Source organism: Netta rufina (assembly GCF_964035555.1).
Source record: "Netta rufina genome assembly, chromosome: 6".
Lineage (NCBI taxonomy): Eukaryota > Metazoa > Chordata > Aves > Anseriformes > Anatidae > Netta > Netta rufina.
The window spans coordinates 17,601,255-17,621,627 of NC_140129.1; the positions used below are offsets into that span (position 1 = coordinate 17,601,255).

The following is a 20,373-nucleotide window of genomic DNA, read 5'->3' on the forward strand; positions in this document are numbered from 1 at the left end:
GTTTCATGTGTTCAAGGAAATACCAGTTAGAGGCCTACACAGGCACCATCCCTTGAAGAGTTCCAAGTTGCCAGGGGTTTTGGAGCACCACAATTGTGTGGTTTTGCTTACTGTTGTATTACCGTGCCCACATACATCACAGGACAGGGAGGCAGAAGGACCAGGGCATGTCAGCCCCAGTCTCATACCAACCCCTTTGCTAAGAGAACCACCCCAACAAGTACTTCAAAGTTTAGAAGCAGCACTAACATACTGGAAGTGGAAACAGCTAGGCAGATGCTTAGCTAGCAAATTCATTTTAGACAGACCAAGACAAGCTGAGGAGAATAATTGGGAAATCACGGGAAGGAAAAAAAATGCAAATCTGAAAACCAAAGGTGAACAATAAATAAAAGCAGGGGCAAGACACACATAACAAAAAAACCATGAAAGCCAGAAGTTACTTTGACATAAAATAAGGACTAAATAAAATCACATCAGTTATACGCAGCAAAGCTCCAAGACATTTTTGTCACCCAGCCCCTGAAAGCATTTTGGCTGAGGAACGCAACTTAAATTCTCTAATGCATTCGTTTATTTCCAGCTTAGCAATTTGGACTATTTTACAGCTATCCTCCAGGTGTCCTGTCAACAGGATCCCACTCATCTAGCTCACTCCCATGGCCTGATCCCCAGATGTTACTGCTGATGCAGATGATGACATTGCTACCAGCAGTCCAAGCAGAGGATGAGGATAAAGACCTTTTTTCTTCCTTACAGAGTATCTGTCTGGGTCAGCACCAGAAAGCTTGCACTTCTATTGCTCATAATTAGTCTTGCCTTCTGTAGTGAAAGCTTTGACTTAGGTGCTAACTACCCATCTTCCACAAGTGCAGCAGTTTCTTATTGTATTGCAAGGATGTAAAGAAAGGTTGAAGTGCTACTCTAATAGGAATACTAGGAGGGGAGAAATAAAATAAGAGCTAGAGCTCTATTTTTACCCATTAGTTTATAAATGTTGGTCCCTTTGTCAACATGTATTTTTGAAGTGCAAGCACACAAAAGGCTGGTGAGTACAGGGAGAAGGAAGAAGTATTTTCTCATCATTAGTTTTATTACATAGTCAAATTATTTGTTTTCTATTTCAAGCAAATTGCATTCCTTGTCTTTTTGCTATAATGACGAACAGAAACTTCTATTACATTCACATAAAGCTCAGTTAAAAAAAAAAAAAAGACATTTAGATCAGATAAACTTTTTAAAATATTTTATTTATTTTTAAATACAGATACTATGCTTTTCAAAGGTCACTTTAGAGGCAGTGGCACATAGCCAATTAATATGGAATTAAAATGGAAGTGCCCATAGTCATTTCAGGTTAAATGTGCACAGTATGTTCTACAACACAAAAACTATATTTAGAGTTTTTCTTGACCCAGAATGATTTGCAATCCACTCCAACCAAGTAACTTTCTTATCTCAGTAAGGACCTCTTAGCAGATCTGGGTGCAGCAGTTCCAGAGTTGTCCTTATCATGACCTTCAAAGTACTGCTGCTCTATTCGCCTACAAAAGGCTGTGAGATTACCATAGTTTTTCACTTTTTCAGAAAGTTCATCCGTGGTTAGTTGAGTAGTGAGGATTGTGAACAGATGTCCAAATACCAGAGCATCTAATTCAGTTGGTCTGTAAAAACAAATGGAAAAAAAAAAAAAAAAAGCAGGTATTTTGTCAAGTAAGGACTGATTAAGAAAAAAAATACACTGTTCTGAGTAACTGTTAGACAGCAATGCAATCTAAGAATGGGGAAGTAATCAAGCAACACTCTAAATTTAACAAATACATGAAAAAGTGTGTGTGTGTATATATATATATATATATATATATATAACTATGCATATCTACATATGCATATATGGATATAAATATATAGCACATATAACAATGCAGAAAAACTGTCCTAGCATGATGTACATTTACTGTCCTGTACCTAGTATAGAATGTTACTTAAACACAGGTAAAGTTTGTTATAAAAAAAGACACATTTAAAGACAACTGCATAAAGGTGTAAATTTTTAGACTATATGAGATGTGGTAGACTGTATAGAAAAGACAAACAGGAATAAAATTAAATCAACAGAAAAAAATAAACAGATTTTCCTTTTAAAACCTATAATTACTTTTTTTTTTTTTAAAAATATCATGTTTGTATTCCAGTCACACGTTTGAATTTCTTCAACCAATAACACAGAATTGAAATAAACCAGGAGTTTTTTATATTTATTTAAAGTATACATGGTGTGTGTTTTTTATATTTATTTAAAGTATACATGGTGTGTGTATATATACATATATGCGTGTGTACGTTCATATGCTTTATATATATATTTATTTACACATACCACATGTACATTTTACAATATTTTTAGGGGTGGATGTAGCATTTCAGAAGAGGGTAACTTACTGCTTATTGAAGAAATATGGTTGTGTTCCTAATCTCTGGGAAAGAGCCTGACAACACTGATCTACATCTTCAAGCACCTATCAAAACACACAGGAGATAAGGTAATCATAATGTCAGGGAAGACCAACATTAAAAAAAATAACCTTCTTACTGTATTTGTCCTGATAGAGGGAACAAAGAATACACAATGTTGGCACATCAAAAGCTGCTAAAGGTAGGTGGCTAAGTGTTATTTAATCTAACATTTAACATACATCAAATTAAGTGCTTTCCATAAGATTTTTAACTTAGCTTAATTAAAAGTACTAACTTACACCTCAAAACTGCCTTTTTCTTTTTTGCTACAATCCTGAAAAGCATGACTATTAATACCACAGCAGGTGGGGGACTGTAATTTATAAATTATTTTCAGGACCATGGCGTAAACTAACAGTAGCAAAAAATACACATATAGCAAAGCATCTTTCTTCCCACCCCATCAGAATGCATATAATTTAAGATATATTGCTGCTGAAGGTAGATACCTGACTCTAGATACTGTTAAAGTACACAATATATATATTTTTATTGCTACTGTTTCAAGAAAGCATTAATTCTCTGAAATTTTAAATAAAAGAGGAAAAGGCGGTGAACAAATCACCTTCACCCTTCATACTGACCTGCTCAAGCGACTTGCCAGCCCATCCAATGGCTTTCATCTTCCGCCTTATCTCCCACTGCTTCTGATAGGCCAAAATGCGGTTAAGAGGCCACGGGTATGGGGAGCCGTACCTTGGGTGGGTAATCTTTGTTTTAGAAACAGAAAGGTACTTAGTTATAACAGAAGAAATGCAGATACCTCTGTTTACAAAATAGCTAATATTCACACATTTCTGCCACAAAAGGAGATGTAAAGGAGAAAGGGTTTTGCATGACATGTTGCAACTATTTGTGCAGAATTTATAGTTTGCAGTACTTAAAACTATTACCATAGAAAATTACACAAAACCTACATCTATTTTGCAGTCATCTACCTCCAGTAAAGACAAAACTTCCCTAAAACGTATATGCAAGCAAAATTAAAGCGAAAAGACTGTATCATTAATGGCACAAACCTCAATGTTTCATTTATAAGTAGGGACTTGCAATTGTGAGCAAAAGTGTTTCCTCATTAAATTTTAATTACGATAAATGTTGCAGAACCACTCACCTCCTCTACTGTAACATCATCACACCACTGGAGATACAGCTAGGAACAGAAAGAACATTTACTAAACTTCCTAATAAACAAGAATACACATACAATCATTTCTCACCAGTAGATTTTTTTTTTCTATATTACATTAAATTTAATTCCTTCTATTAGATCTCAGAATGTAGAAAAGAAATTAAAACTGGAAGCCACATGCCCAGTTGCTAAACCTCAGTTGGCCAGCACCAGTGTGAAGCTGAGGCCGAAGGCCCACCCACTCTCTTTGCCTGCGCCACACACAACTCAACACGCAGGTTTCCAGCCCTCAGCTACATGCTTGTGAGCATTTCCAGTGCTGGAACTGCATCATGTTAACTGGCCACGGATGCAACCCATGGGTAACCCAGCTTCTAGCAAGGCACATGAGCACATGCACTATGAAAGGCAACAGTGGGGCTGCCCAGCCAGCCAGGGGATGGGGCAGAATCCCAGGAACTGCTGACATTTTCCATCTGCAGAAATCAGTCGCTTCTACAGCTACACAGCACACTTCAGGTGGGTGGGGGAATCACACACATGGCTTGAGTTTACAGGAATATTTCATCAAGTAGTCCCATAGGATCCAGAGAATTTATTCCTGCCTCATTTCTCCTCCAAAGTTGATGACCTAATCTAAGACTTAAGTACAGGAAAAAGTCCCATCCTTTCCAGTACAGGAAAAAGTCCTAAAGCTTTCTTGTCTATAATCACTTATGAAAGTGTGTGGAGTCACTATGGCTTGCTGTACCTCTGCTGTCAAGAGCATATTATTGACTAATTCCATGTAGGCTTTCATCTCAGCTTTTTGGACTTCATCCAACCCATCACTGAGAGAATGGCCCTAATGGGGAAAGAAAAAGAGAGACATGTAAGAAAGGATATTGGAGTATTCAGCAATGCCTGACCCAAGGACCTCTGAAGTCAGTGAGCTTTGGCTCAGATGCTGATCTCTTACATAAGCTCAATAACAAATTACATATGTACTTTTTACATAAAGTGTATTTAGAATGAAAAAGAAATCATTGTAACATGATATAGTTAACCTACAAGAAACGTAGGCTATTACCAGTAACAGTTTAACACAGTTTGAGCACACAACCTCCCAGTTAGTATATGTTTGTGTCAAGAAGTAAACAAGTTTACATCTGTGATACAGCCTTATCAAGGTGCTCAGTGAAAAGACAAACATTTTTGAAGGAAAAAAAAAAGGCAAATACAAACAGTATCTGACACTTCAAAATTTAAACCAGCTATTTCAGGGTTTAAGAATTCTGAGAAACTAAGACAGGGCACATAGAAAAGGGTTCTCAGAAAGTGATGTTGGTATGTAGATAGTCTGCACAGAACTTATTTCCACAATTTAAGGTAATATCAAAGAAAAACATTTCCACCTCAACGAACTCCCACTTCAGGGTATCCTTCTTTTAAAATGGCACCTGATTTCCACACTGCTTTAAAAAATGAAGTAACAGCCTAGAGGAGCACACCAAATAAGCACAAGTGCTAAGGAGAGCTAACACACTATTCAGTAATAGATGAAGACAATGTATGATTACCTTGGCTTTTACAAACTGTACTATGGGCCCGAGTTCAGATACTACTTGATTTCCCACGTGAATAAAGGGCACTTTGCCTGTAAAATGAAAAATGTATTTTAGTAAGAGCTTTTTATGCATGTAAAACAACATTTCATATTTTCAAAGCAATTAAATATTATAGGTACACCTGAACACAATTTTTTTTGTTGTTGCTTTTGGTTTTATTTTTAAACAAGCACAGGTAAAGTTTTTAGATACATAGCTCACACAGTTTTAATTTGTAATAACAAACGTAACTGCCTGATCTTCCTCCTCCTGACCCACTTTTACATGCAGGACTTGCAGTTGTGTATTTCAAAGTTATTGAATGAGATCTATTGACTTGTATTTTAATAATGGGTTTTGTTTTGCTGGAAAGACCAAATTCAACATTTATCTGAAGTACAGCTGGGAAATCCCAGGAAAGCAGACAGAGCCCTTGGCTAGTTTGACAACAACGCGTTCCCACCCTCCCTTCTAACCCACTAGCAGGGAAAGGACTGCTGAAAGAATGACAGGAGAGGTGGCCCTGTGCCCAGAAAAGCAAGCAGGGGGAAGCGAAATGCACACTCAGCAAGGCAGGATTTTGACTCTCCCTCCTCCAGTTCTTCAGATTTCCAGCAACTGGGCCAACTGGCTCCTGACAACTGCCCCAGCCTTCACCCTCTGGTTGTGAGCGAGCATTTTTTTTAGGTCACTGTGGTTCTGGGGTCAGGAACAGCATTAGACCCACATTTTCCCTGTTGAGGAGTTGGAGGAGGTGGGGAGCTTTTTCACTGTCATGGAAGCAAAACCGTGTTAAATCTTAATATCAGAAAAGATCAACACTCTGTCTATATAGCTCAGCCCAGAAGGCCAGGCATGGGGCAGGACTAAAACCAGCCAGTCCACAAAAGGGATCTGGGAAGTGACTGTTAACTGGTGGAACTTGTGATGGTGTGAAGGAAGGCTCCTGAGCACGTATGGACCATGTTCGCTGCATGGTGACTTCTGTTACACACAGACCCAAGCCGTGAGGAAGCACTGTTACATGCAGCAAAGCACAAAGAATGACAGAAGTTGCCAAATGCCCCTTTTTCACAGCTTTAAGCATGCGAAGTTGAGTGCTCCTGCTTCAATCCACCCTAAACACACTGCTCATTCTGTAGATCTTCATCCAAATGCAACTGACAAACTCCACCCTTAAGTACCATGTTAAGTTTAAGACTAAATCTTATATGACTGCTTACATGACTGAAGTGGGCCATCGAGTGGAGACAAATGCTGGACATTTTGTATCACCAAAAAGGCCCTCATGACTAAAGACAGCAAACAAGCCTGCCCAGTACAATGGGGCACAGCACATGCTTTCCTGTCTCGTGCTGTGGGCAAACTGCTTTCTACAGAGAGCCCAAAGAGCAAGATCCATCAATACCTGCCTGACTCCAAATATGTTATTAGCAATACATGCATTCCTTTCCACTGAAACACATAAAACCTAGTGTTAGGCCTAGTTCAAACAGAGTTCATGCTCGCAGCATTCAGTCATGGTTTTTATCCCGAGATTCCCTTTCACTGGCTCAGTTGGCCTAAGGGTAATAAATGAAGTGCACCACACCAACAAAGGCTCCATCTGCATCCACACGCTGCATACTGCGAAAGGAAACGCAGACCTTCCTGAGCTGCAGAGTTCAATGATTTCAGCTGTGCTGCACTTTCCACACAAAGACAATCCTTTAGTATTCCACTTTTGACTCCCTCAGAATGGATTTTGTCATTACGACGACAAAGTAAATAACCTTCACCCCCAAGCGATGAGATGCAGATCTCTGTCTACCACTGCTAGAGACAGAGGGTGGTGGAAAGGGTGCAAATACAAACTTTTTTCGAATTATCCTTACAGAATGAAAATGTGGTAAAGAAAGGAAACTGGGAAAATGTCAGATGCCAGCAAGTGTGGACATGGGTTATGGAGGGCGTGCAGCTGCCACCAGTCACACTCCTGCAGATCTAAGAAGCTCCTCTGTGTAGATACTCAGCATTCTAAAGCTATCTTTACCTACAAAAGGTAAATATTTTGGTATTTTTCAATGCTGCCAAGCAGCTTTCCTTCTTTCTTAATAGTATAACTCCAGCTGCTTTGACTGAAATATCAGTAGCAGCAGCAGAACTCGTACAGTTGGCTGACAAACTGACAGGCCCTTCCATATGGCAAGCGTCAGCTAGAGCCAGGCAATTGGCAAATAATATCTTGTAACACAACAAAAATTGAGCAGGAGCGCACTGACTGCCAGACTTGTGAGCCCTGCATTCAGCAGTTTTCTCTGGGTATCCGAGAGAGGTTTAAAACCACCAGGCACCCGTAAGAGTGACAATGCATTCTTCCCCTGTATTTACTTACCTGCCACCATCTCCCAGACAAGGTAACAAAAGGTACTCTCTCCAGTTTTGTCTCACCCCAGGAACAGCAAAATACAGTACCATTCAGCAGGAATATTCCTTGGATCCAGATTAAATGCATTTTTGGAAACATAAGTCTTTGTTTAAACTCACAATCCTCCAGCTTTTTAGAGAAGGTTGCCACCAGGCATTTGAACTGTCTGCTACACCTAAGGATGGCATTCACAGGCTTCCTTACGTATTGTACCATTGTTACTTTACATTTAACTATTTTAATTGTTTACAGGAAAGAAACCACACCGAAGAGGAGGGGGAAGGCATCCCAGACACGTAGCACGACTGACTTATCAGCAAGACAAGGCACAGTTGCCATGGCATCCAACTGGAGGTGTAATGTAGTAAGCTAAATGAAGGCCGCACTTACCAGATGGGGACATGTACTCGGCATTTGCCCTGCAAACCACCCGGACCGGCAGATTGCACATTTGCAAAAAGGCCTGCAAACAAAGCATTTAAAAAGCATTGATACACCAGTGACAGACAAATGTGTTCTTGATACATATCACTATGTTTTAGCAAATTCTTAGCACATACCTATGACGTATAGTTCCTTGCACACTGCTTTTAAGCAAAAAGAAAAACACGGTTTTCTAACATTTTTAGACAATTGTTTATTGTCCTGTCATTGACTGGCATTCTTCTAATGAAGTTTCTTTCCCCCCTCCCCTCAAGAGGAGAGAAGAAGCACCATCTGAAAGACACAACTAGTGTTGTGGCTGTACAGAATTAAGTGACACCTGGCCCATCCTGAAAATCACAGTACTTGCTTCTTGCAGCTAGAGCTGGCTAACCAAACTCATGCTGTGTAACACAACAAACACACGTAGCACCTTCCCACATTACAACAGTTGCCAAAAGTTTTGCTTTACAACACTCCAAGAGCACCAGTCTGCTTTAGGGGAAAGAATTTATTATCTATAATTTATGTGAATCACGGAGAGCGCAAGTCATCGATTTACTGTTTCTTTCATCTCTAACCTTGGATCCAAAGCATCCTCAGTAGGATACTGATTTTGTCAGCATCTGCTGTCACTACCAAATCCCTGGTGTGTTTCTGTTTAAAAAGCAAAGCATCAAGACAAATACCTACAATTTAGAGGTATCATGGCACATAAGGAACCTCTTAAACTGTAAAGTCTCTTACAACTGGGCTGAAGTCCTATCATTCACTTTGTCTTTGCAAATAGAAAGGTTGGGATTGCAGACTTCCAACATTACACCTATTTATCCACCGTGGCTTGAGGTTCAAAAAAGCATACTCCAAGAATACTACCAACCATGAAGGAAAATGCTGCTTTATCTTGAGGGAAGGTGTGGTCTGCATTGGCTGCAAGTGAGAAGATCAAAGCCAAAATGTTAAGTGCCTCGGGTCCCAGAGAATGGCAAACAGCACAGCATACTTTTAAAGCTCTTTTAGAAACAGCTCTCCCAGCTTGAGTGTACTCTATTTGCACTTGGATCTCATTTAGGAGATGGAGTAGAAAGCCAAAGAAAATAAAGTAGATAGCACCCAGCAAGAGCCCTGTCAGATTCCCAGAACGTGACCTAACCATAATTACATTCAGGAAACCAGTGCCCACAGCAGGTGTCACTGGCCACTTTCTGCATGAGCTTCCTCCTAGTTACAAGATCTGGCATTAAACTGTGCTCTCACAGTTTTAGATGCTCAGGCCCTAACCACAGACATCAAACTAACCCAAATCTTAACTGCACTGAGACTGCTCGTCTCCACATGAAGTCCATAAGGCATTAACTAACACTGCCACCAGCACTCTTCCCAACTTTGTGCCTTCTGTAGTAGCCATCAAAAAATCCCCCTCCTCTCCCTCATGCTCTTCAGGTGCTTTGTTCCCAAACCCTAACCCAAGCACTGACACTAACTGTACCCAGGGAACAAAAGCTGAAATCTTCAGACCCTTTCAAGGCCTCTTCCAACCAACCCAATAACCACACAGTTCATTACACCTTTGGCTCGTGCATTTTCAGATGAGCTATGGACGTGAACTGTTACAAAGACACTGACTGCAGCTGACAGCAGCCTGCCTCTGAGCTCTAGAGGCTCTGCAAAATTCACTTGGATAACTTGGGTTTCTACAGATTTCCTCAGCCTAATCCTAGCTGAAAGCTCTGCTTGGGAGCCAGTTACTACACAGCCACATGCAGATCTGTGTGTGTGTGTATGTATATCTGCCAAGTACTACAAGTCTTGTACTACTCAGGAATAAACCGGTCCTTTGATGGCCAAAGCCTCACCCCTACCAGAACCTCTACAACTGCTTAAGGCAGCAACTATCACCCATAGAAAACACAGGGCACTGCTCACATTTGACAACATCACACTTTTTAAGTGTGCAGCATGCCAAAGTCCACCACGTATCAAGACTCTTGCAGCCTCAGCTTCCCAAACTCAAACACAAAAGACTATTTCTTAAACAGGAATGTAAGGCATTGGTCTCAGTCCCAGACCTCTTCCCTTGCCTGTTGGTTCTGCAGAACCTAGGAATGGTGCAGACTGTTCCAGCTACCGCTATATGTATCATGTCCTCTGCCCAGACTGGGGCTCTATATGCAACTTACGAAATATCCTCAAGACAAGAATTTGGTGATTTTGGTTCAGATTAAATACTCATTAGTGTGCCACTGCCGGATGCAGTGTAACCTGCTGAATACATATAACAACTCCACTGGAAGGCAGACTTGGTTCTTCCTATAGCTCTGTCAGTTACAGCAGGATGCAAACAACCTCCCCTCAGCAGCTCTGTGATGTGGTGGAACTGCTGGCACCAGGCAGCAGATTCAGAAGGAAATTCATCCTTGGGCAGGAGAAGGGGGGATTGAACTCGTATCATACTACTTCATCCTTAGCCATTGAATTTCACCTCAAAAATATGTGAAGTTTCATTTTATCCGGGCTTACCAAACGAATTCCCTTTGCAGCAAGGCATTAAATTAACTTTGCGATTCTGCATTAAGCTAGAGATGAATTTTAAGACCGCCATGTACTATTCTCACTGCTGGTGCAGAAGAGAATGTCTGAACTGCACTGGAGTTCGAGTAACACATGAATAACTAAAGAGCTTGCGAGTGCAGAGACACATTCAAGCACGAGGAAGTGAATCAGAAAACTATTTTTACTTTTCCATATCAGTGTGTCAAAAATGAGATATGCCAGTACAGAACACTTAGGTTACATGAGTTCCTTCAGCAAATTATTGCCTACACTGTACATAGGCTCCTACACAGTACAAGGTTACCACAAAAAATACAGTTTGTAAATGTGAAAAGCATTTCTCAATAGAGGCTAAGCTATAAATAAAATCTTATTAGTGTAAAGAGTTCAGCCAAAATTCCATCAAAAATCTAAATGTGACCTTTCTCTCTCTCCTTCTCCTCAATAAATATCCACAGACCACAGAATATCGACCTTTATTATATTTGGCAGGAAAATTCCACCTCGGTCTCTGGCCTAGTTCAAAGTGGACTGAGAACACATTGCCATTGGGACATCTTAGAAATGCAAACACACGGGGTCCGTGTGCCTTTTCAGCACTTAAAGAAAAGCACAGAGAGGAGGTTAAACTAGAATTGAGCTCTAACGTGGGAAGAAATTTTAACTGAACTAAACAAAATGTTCACTACTCTGCATAACAAAGAGCAGACTCTAGCAAGCATAGAAGTCAGCTGGTCTACCCTCAGCAAGCTTTAAAAAAGACCTTCAAAATAACCACCAACACAACACAATAAGAAAACATATCTGAAAATGGAGAACTGCTATCATGCCTTTAAAAAGTTAAAAAGGCAGGGAATTAAATACCAACATGCTTGACTGTACCCAAAGCAATCTTAAGTGCTCCTTAAATATTCCTGTGCAGGAAAATGAAAAGTAGAAGGAAAGTTCCACACTGGGAGCTTCCACTATAAGGGCTCAGCCTAAGAAACAGACCTTGCAATTAGCATCACTGCAGGAGTACTTCGATTCTTTTATCAAATGACTAAGAAGCTTTGGATACTACTTGTATTAACAACACAGGTGGATTCCTTTTCTTTTTTTTTTTTTTTTTTTTTTTTGACTTTTGAGTACAGTGAATGTTCAAATAATTGTGATTTCTTTTAGAGAAGAGATGGACAAAAGTTTTGACCAATGCATCCTTGTAAATATTCACTGCCTGAAAACCTCAACTTTCTTTCTGAGATACTCAGCTAGATGAATTAGATTTTAGCCAGTAAATGGCTAAGTGGCATGAACACTTACCAAAACAGTTGAAAATGGCACAAATTAAGGAAATCCCACAGAGAAAACATAGGAGAAAGAAGACAAAGCAGCAATTTTTGTGAGGCATTATCTCCTGTAACATTTTAGCTCGGTGATCAAGGGAGGCTATGTTCCCTTTTTGCCCACTCACTAGAATGTTAAGCACCAGCACATTTGGTGTGCAGATGGTATCAGACCACTACGGTTTCCAACCCCGTGAAAAGATGCAGTGGGATACTCATTATTCCAGCTCAGAACATCTCACTCTCCCCTGGATACGTACTTCACATACACATCTTGAGCAAGCCACCAGGAAACGGGAGTGAGCACCACTCCTCCGAGAGCTTTTGGAATGAAGGCTGGAACCACCCCACTGCAGTTCTGCTGAGATTTATGAAAATATCAACATCCCTTCAAAGACATCGCATCAAAAGCTGAGCGACCTGAAAGATCAAGGGCCTAGCCTTATTCTAGTACATCAGAGATCATTGTTAACATCATAAATTTGGCTGATCAACTTAAAAAGACCGAAAGGGGCCAACTGAATTTGAAGATAGTTAATCAAACCCTACCAAAAAAAAAAATCATCTAAAAACTGGTAAGCAAGGCAGCAGCGGTAAAACTAGAAACCTGACACTTAACTGAGCACAAGCCTAACTGTCATACCTTGCAAAGATGCTTTTAATTCCAAAGAAAGGCATGGAATTCCCCTCTCTCCTTTCCTCCTCTGGGAAAAAAAAAAAAATGCTACCACAGAATGAACAGAGGGAATCCACAACCTGGATCTCCTCCAGTATTTAGGACTCTCATGCAAGAATATTAAAGCAGTTGCTTAACAACTATCCAAAGAGTTAACTACTAAGATGAATCAAAAAAGGATTAATAGTCTTATTTCCCTTTGCACATGTTACAAAATATCAGAGGTGACTGCCCAATACACTTTATATAAACAAAGGAAACTTCATTCAGGCATAAATATACAGAATTAACTACAACTGAAGGACATCAAACCAAAATGCTCAGGCTTTTAAAATAAATGAGTAATTTCATGGTTCATACTAGCTAAGACAACATTTATGAGAGCAATAAAATCTCAGGTTGGGAAGGACTGAGTTCATTCCACTAGAATCAGCAGGGCTTCCTCCTGTACCCATATATATATCACTGGCTATTTGCATTTCTGTAAATTTAAAAACAGGGGCCTGACTTCTCGTTCAGTACCAGCATTGGCCAATGACTGAAGTAGAAGATGGGAAGACAGTGCAGGTTAGCAACTTATGTCCAGTGTAATGTCTTCTTCAAAAACCTTTCTCCCAGTTACTTCTGGAACAAAGACTGTCCTTTCTTTGAATGAGGTTAATGTGATAAACAGAGAAAGGTATTAAAAACAAAACAAAACAGAACAAAAAAAAAACATTTGACTTAATGGGGTCTGTCATTATCTCTTACACGTGTGCTCTCCCCTCTTCTTCCTTGAGAATCACCCCCTTCTCATACCAGTCCAGCCTCTGTACCTGTAGCATCACCAACTCTTCTGGCACCCGGGAAAAGCAGAGAAATGTGAATGGTAACTTTTTAGCAATGCTACTGCTACCTTCTTCCAGACTGAAAGCTCTCAGTCTCAAGTTTTTACTGTTTCTGTGCACCTCATTTTTAATGGGAGGCTTTGCTGTACACTGCAAAGTGGAGAGCTGCTGCAGATCCATGGGGAAGAACAGAGGAAGGGAGAAAACATGCCACAAAATGAATTACATTTCTCCTTCCCTGTCCTCCTCATATTTAATGTTACAGTCTAGGGAAGACAGAGTCTGGGAAAAAGGACAGTAAACTAATAAAAAGCAGAGAAGCCTCTCAGTGCATCTCCTGTCCTAACGCACCCAGACTGGGCTGCTGTGTTCTCCTCCCAAACTGTGGCATAAGTCACTCTGTTTTGAAAGTCAGCATGGAACAAACCAATTTGTATTTTTGCTGCAAGAGAATGAAGAATCAGCAGCTATATGAAAAAGGTTGATTTGAAGCTTTGAGATGACACTTTTTACAAAATTAATCAAACAACTTATGCCTATCACTCACTTCAATCATGGCAGGTGACACCTGACAAAATCACTGAGGACATTTACAACAGCGTTGCTTAGAGGACACAATCAACTGAAGGCTTGTTTTGTTTTCTTACAGTTTACCCAATTTCAAATTCAAAATGTAAAGAGCATGTCAGATTTCAATTACCTAAAAAAAAATTACCAGTGCCATCACTTTTGCGCTGCTTTGCCAAGGCCCAAAAGCACAGAGCCCAGAACCACTGCCCATCGCGGGCAGCTCACCCCAACCCTCCCTCTCCTCCACTTCTCACACGAAGGACGTTTTCAGCTCTGCTGCTGCCCTAAAAACAATGCAAGAAAGTGATGCCATTGTGTCTTCCTATAATGACAAGAATGGAAAATGACTGTGCATGAAGTACAATGGGAAGGACTAAGAGAAGAGAGGTGAGAGTTTTGTATTTACTCCCTCGGTGACCTTCACTCTCCCTTCCTCTTTGCCCTGCCCAACAAAGATTGGGCACTGTCAGAGATCCATCACAATGCTCTCCTCTTCCCCTCCAGCCCCTCTCAGAATAATACATGTGAGCAAACACATATACTCATTAAAAATGAGTTACAACTTGATGTAAATCATATCCAGATTGCAGTTGCTGAGATCAGAGGAAAGAATGAAATTACTTATGCCAAGACTCAAATAGTTCACAACTTACGTCCCCACATGAGGAACGCTATTTTCAGATGGCACACACTTCAGGCTTCGTTTGAAGAAGATTTAGTCATGATTAGATTTTTAATAAAGAACGAACTATTCCAAGCAACTCTGTTCAGCAGCACTTCTAGAAGCACTCACACAATACTGTTGTGAAGAAAGAGTAAAAGGCATTTTCTGTTTTCATTCTTACATTATTTCATGAGCATACAAAGGACAATATGTGATGACAACTAGAGAGTTATTCTCTACTTTATTGCAGGAACACATTTTAAAATTAAAAACCATGAACAAATCTACAGAATAATTCAGTTTTCATATCAAACAGCTGCAGACCCTGTAACTGAAATAGTATGTCTAAGGTTATAAATGAAAACTGTTCAGTATCATTCTTTGAGTGACAGATTAAATTCCTAATCCAGTTATGGTAATGGCCACATTTGTAGTTTAACATAAATTAAGAGCTTAATTATATTTGTGACTATTTTAAACAAAATAACAAATTCCTTTGTACCTGTGAATGTAATTTATAGCAAAGCCACGTTCATTTTCCAAAACAATCTATTTTACACTGCAGCCCAACACTGCTCTAATGGTATAATGTAATTCTAGTTGTAGAATGTGGAAAGAGTAGATTCACTGGTAGCACAGAGGTTTTGAAGATAAATGAAGATGCTATTCATTCAGGGGTAATTTCATCTTAGAACTATATGAAAGATGTTTCACTCACAAAAGGTACCTGTATGGCTTGGGATTTAAGCATGTTTTCAGCTACAACATAATGCTGCTAGATTGATTATGTTGATACTGCATTTCTCATCATGAAGAATTCCAGCTTTTATTCTCTTTAAAAAAAGAGACCGTCAGATTTTCATTTCACTATGCCTTTGTTCAAACCTCTGCAACAAGTTGAAATTTCTCCTAATGTTTTGTCTAGAGGAAAACCAAACCACAATTCATACACACACACACAAAAAATCACAAATCTGTAGAGAGCAATTAATCATGTGTGATTTACACATTTATTTGATTACTTGTTGAAGTAAATAAGCAGTTAGTCTGTGTAACACAATTTTAAATTGCCCAAACATCCTTCTGTCATTCAGGACTAAGAACAGACAATTCTAAATGCACTTTCCTGGAATATATTAAGACCATTTACAAGGACATCAATTGCACTAGCAATTAATACATAACTTAATGTAATGAGCTGCAGGCTGTATAACCTCAGGATAGCTACTAGAATTTCCACAGTCCTGAACAATCTAGACAGCCTTTTAAGCAAGACTCTAACGCTACCTGCATAAATATTTCAGAAGAATCTGCAAGGACAGAGGTAGTCTAACCACTCACATTCCTCCTCCTGACAAGTTGGGACAGCACAGAGATGCTCCATGCTGCATTTGAGGCCAGAGACCCAGCAAAGCACAGCTGCATTAAGCCCCATCCACCTCCTCTGCTCCACCAGTGCTGCCCAGTCGCTGGCCAAAAGGCTCTACCTGCACCCAGTATCAGTAGGAAGACAGGGCCTGGGCAGGCCCTCTGCTTCAGGGTGAAGCATGGTCTCATTTGGTTATCACATTTGATCCAAGTTCACGGCTGAAAGTAAATGAAAAACTGTAGCCTACTTGCACAAGAATAAAGCTGTATCCTAAAGTATATAAAACTCAAAAAGAAGTGTTTATAGACTTACAAACACACAGCGGACCTAACTCACCATCTGTAAGAGATGAAGACACAGGTGGCCTGGCTTCTGGAAGGCCTTGGGTCTGGTGATCGTCCTTACAGAAAGGCCCATAACCCACTTCTTAAATTGCACAATTCTTTCTTTTACTTTTCCAGTTGACCAAGCATTACTGAGGTCTCTCTCTCCCAGATACCTCCACATGAAGTATCACAAAAAAACACCGTGTTGCAAGAAATTATATGCAGAAACTCATACACATGCTACCTTCTGCTTGTCAGTGCATGGCAACAGCATCCAAAGGCACCAGACCTACAGACCAGACATGCATAAAGGCAGGCACAGCAGCACCTCAAGTACCTGGCAGACAAATGTAAATAATAATAATAATAATAATAATAATAATAATAATAATAATAATAATAATAATAATAATAATAATAATAATAATAATAATAAGGTTGAGAATACAAAATGTATTTACATTACTGAGAATGAGTATTTAACATTCCTTTTCCCTTCTTCCCTCTCCCCCACCCATGGTCTGATAATGGTAACCCAAAACCCCCCTAACAAAACACCTTCAGTTGTTCTGTGACTGACATAAGTTCTGTATTTGCTTCTGGTTTTTGGTGCCTTTTTTTTTTTTAGTATGATATGACTGATAAGCAGGAATGCTGTATAATGGAAGCTGTATAATAAATAAAGGGAGAATGCTTTTAACCATGAGTCACACTATCTAGGAAGTATATGTATTTTCATTAGCTTTAATGAGAACGGGGCTGAACATCCCATGAGAAGAACACAGCCTTCATTCCACATACACCATTCTCATTTCTGTAGCTGGAAAATCATTGCTGACACTAAAATCGGGGGAAAATACTAACTGCTCTGCAGTGAAAAGAGTTTCATTCAATATCAAGACTCTGCAGCCAAAGATCAAATGGGCTTCATTTTCAGCAGGACTGTATAACTCCATGTTAACGAACAAGAAGTGCAAACACCAAGATGTAACAGAGATAATGCACTAGCTCATTTGAAGTTATGTTGCATTTTCAGCAAATTTAAAGGACCTGAACACAGTAAAAGACAAAGGAATTCATAAACCAGTCTGCTTTCAGGAACAACAATGGGTAGAAGAGGAATTAAAAAACAAAAGCAAAAAAACTACCAGAATCAGCAGAAAGATTCCACAAGATGAGAGGGATTTTTTTTTGTTTGCCTAGCTGCTGAAAGCACCACTAACACAGCTGCCTAACAATTCCCAGAAGACACTGTCCTCCCCTCTCTTATATGAGATATTGTTATAGTCAGGAGCCCAGACTGCACTGCACACGGAGAAGTCCTAAATCCAATCGCTATCAGAACAGCAAGACAGAACCAACTTCCTACCTTCAGCCTTCAGCCCCCACTACCCACCAACTCCAACAAGATGCCCACAACAGCCTTTGTTATACCTCCACTGAGATCAACTTGCACTGCTGTCTGCTCGCTTTGCTGACTAGAGGTACCTCAAGCACCAACTGCACTGCTGGGTCGTCAGTTTTACAACTGCCAGCCTCCACTTCCTACAGCATTGGATTTTATTATTTATTTTAGATCTATCTCTATATGGGTTCTCCAAGAGCTATCCCAGAGCAGCGTGCTGCAGAGATGCTGCAAAGAGATTGAGACAGATCTGAAAGACCAGTTACAGCACACGTAGAGTCCTGATGTGAGCCGCGTTCCTTCAGATTTGATGGCAGCTGACTCCGTATGCTCTTTTCATCAGATGTACTCTGATGCATTTTCACCATATGGAAGTTCATCAAGCCATGAATGAGCTACATATCTCTCTGGTGATATTCACTTACACAGAATCTGTAGTAGGGACAAGGGAAGGGCAATTGTGGGGAAAAAAGCCCCAGGTACCAGCCCCTATTCCTCCTCCTATCCTCCCCCTTTCTTCCTCAGGGAAGAAATTAAAAAAAAAAAAATACACAATAGAAAAAGATATGCAGTAAAAAGATAAAGGTCCTCTCATCAGCATAAAAAGCAAATTCTGAAACAGAGGCACTCAGCAATTTCCTTATGCAAACCACACTGGTATATTTAAAGCTTTCTGATCACTTAGCTAGTAATACATAACTACAGATCGTAATATCATTTCAAAATGGATTGAATACACCAAGGATAACTATTCTTTCACAGTCAGTCTTGTTGCACAGATTCATCCAAATAGATGTGATTCTCCAATACAAAATTGTTCTATAAAGTTTAAGATCAGATATCTACCAGAGCCATATTTATAGTCATGGCTACTATCAGCTGTCCAGCTAGAGAATATTGAAGAAAAACAAGCATTTTTAATATATTATAGCCAATTTATCATCTAAGTGGCATGTGTAGGATAACAACGGACTGGAAACAGTAAAGCAAAATGATGCATTAGAAAAGGAAATTTTAGGGTTATGTTGTTTCTTTTGTTTGTGTTTTAAATACAAGCCACACCTATATGCATTGCTAGATGGTAAGAAAATTCATAAGAACCACAAAATATAAGGTTTCTGGACTGAAAAGGAACACTGAGATCAAATGGGCAACAAAAACTACTTATTTGCTTTAGTGTGATGCATGATATAAAACACACTGCCCAAACAAATAAATATTGCCCTATTTATTTGGTATCTCAGAGATGACTCATCTTTCCAACACGAGATAAAGGTACCTTTTTGCTGTGATAGAATTTTACAGTGTAGGTATTTCCTACATTGCCAGACTGGAATAAAAAAAACAGTTAGAGATCCTATAAGTAGTTACCACAATCAAACCATCCTAACATTCCTACCAGTAACACCAGTTACAGTCTTCAGTGTCCCTTTTGGATAGCCCTCAAAGATCCCTTGGTCAAGCTGCTCTGAGCTCAACCACACACTAAAAGCAAGGAGCAGGGGAACAGTGCAGCTCCCTACTACACAAAGCAGAGGCAAAGTTGCTTTCAAGAACAGGAACCTTACAGGCATCCGGCTCACCACTTCTGACAGCCAGACCCTCTCTGCTAATGGGGAAAACATCCCCTCGAGATTTGGGGTTACCAAACCTAACAGGTTAATGGAATTTACTCGGACTTCACAGCCACAGAGGTGCTTTTAAGTCAATTAGAGATGCAAGCTTGTCAATTATATGGACTATTACTAAAAACCACATTGGATCTCAACTATGTATACATGATGAAATTGAAAAAAACTGTCAGACACGTGGAGATTCAATGCTCACAATATGAAGCACAGATGCCTTGAGTTGGGGGTATGAATATGCAGCAAGCATCATGCAAGATGTTACAAGAGGAACTAGCATGCCAACTGACAAAAGATGGCAACCACACACGGGTCTTTGATTAGGCAGGCAAGCAGATTTTGTATGATATAATACAATATAAATAGGAGTACAAGCAGACACGCTGTATATAGAACGCTCAAAATCCTTGAGGCTCTGGCACATCAATGACAACATAAAACACATCAGATGCAGGAAGTAAGTCATGGATTTTCACAGAAAGAATTCTTAAATTATTCATTTAGGTAAATACAGTTATTTTAGCTAGAAGATAATCATTCAAATATAAAATGTAATTAACACCTTTAGTTTAGAAAAGATGACATTTTACCTGAACAGCAAGGGAAGATGCATTATCAGAAAGCAAAATTTGATCCTCTGTTGAAAGGAAAAAAAAGAAAAACAAAACCCACGATTACAAAAAGCAGTGCCCTTTTAGCTACCGACCTGTAACTGTAAGTCATTCTGGGTTGCATTTCTTACACATAAAACACGATGCACATACATAATTATTATGCAGCTGGACTAGAAAACCTGTGATATGAATATTAAAAAATGTATCAGGAATATTTCTCCTGCAAATGCAACAGCATTTATCATATTATAGCAACAACGTACAATAAAAATGCTCACAATTGAAAACCAAATGCTTGAGTTTTATGCCAATTACTCTTCTTCTAATCAAAGTTAAATAAAACCGCATCTT

At 39.6% G+C, this 20,373-nt stretch overlaps 1 protein-coding gene across 1 annotated transcript in view; it reads right to left on the reverse strand.

Annotated features, from left to right (window-relative positions):
• Window positions 1-1,229: 1,229 nt before the first annotated feature.
• The window catches only part of MTX2 (metaxin 2), a 32,453-nt gene continuing 13,309 nt past the window's right edge, over window positions 1,230-20,373 (reverse strand). Inside the window, exons 3-10 of the mRNA XM_084289347.1 lie at window positions 19,999-20,045; window positions 8,033-8,105; window positions 5,209-5,285; window positions 4,401-4,493; window positions 3,632-3,670; window positions 3,102-3,227; window positions 2,443-2,519; window positions 1,230-1,664 (exon numbers count right to left, since the gene is read on the reverse strand). Coding sequence (XP_084145473.1) covers window positions 1,454-1,664; window positions 2,443-2,519; window positions 3,102-3,227; window positions 3,632-3,670; window positions 4,401-4,493; window positions 5,209-5,285; window positions 8,033-8,105; window positions 19,999-20,045 — 743 coding nt within the window. The 3' untranslated portion in view covers window positions 1,230-1,453. The remainder of the gene's footprint in view (window positions 1,665-2,442; window positions 2,520-3,101; window positions 3,228-3,631; window positions 3,671-4,400; window positions 4,494-5,208; window positions 5,286-8,032; window positions 8,106-19,998; window positions 20,046-20,373) is intronic.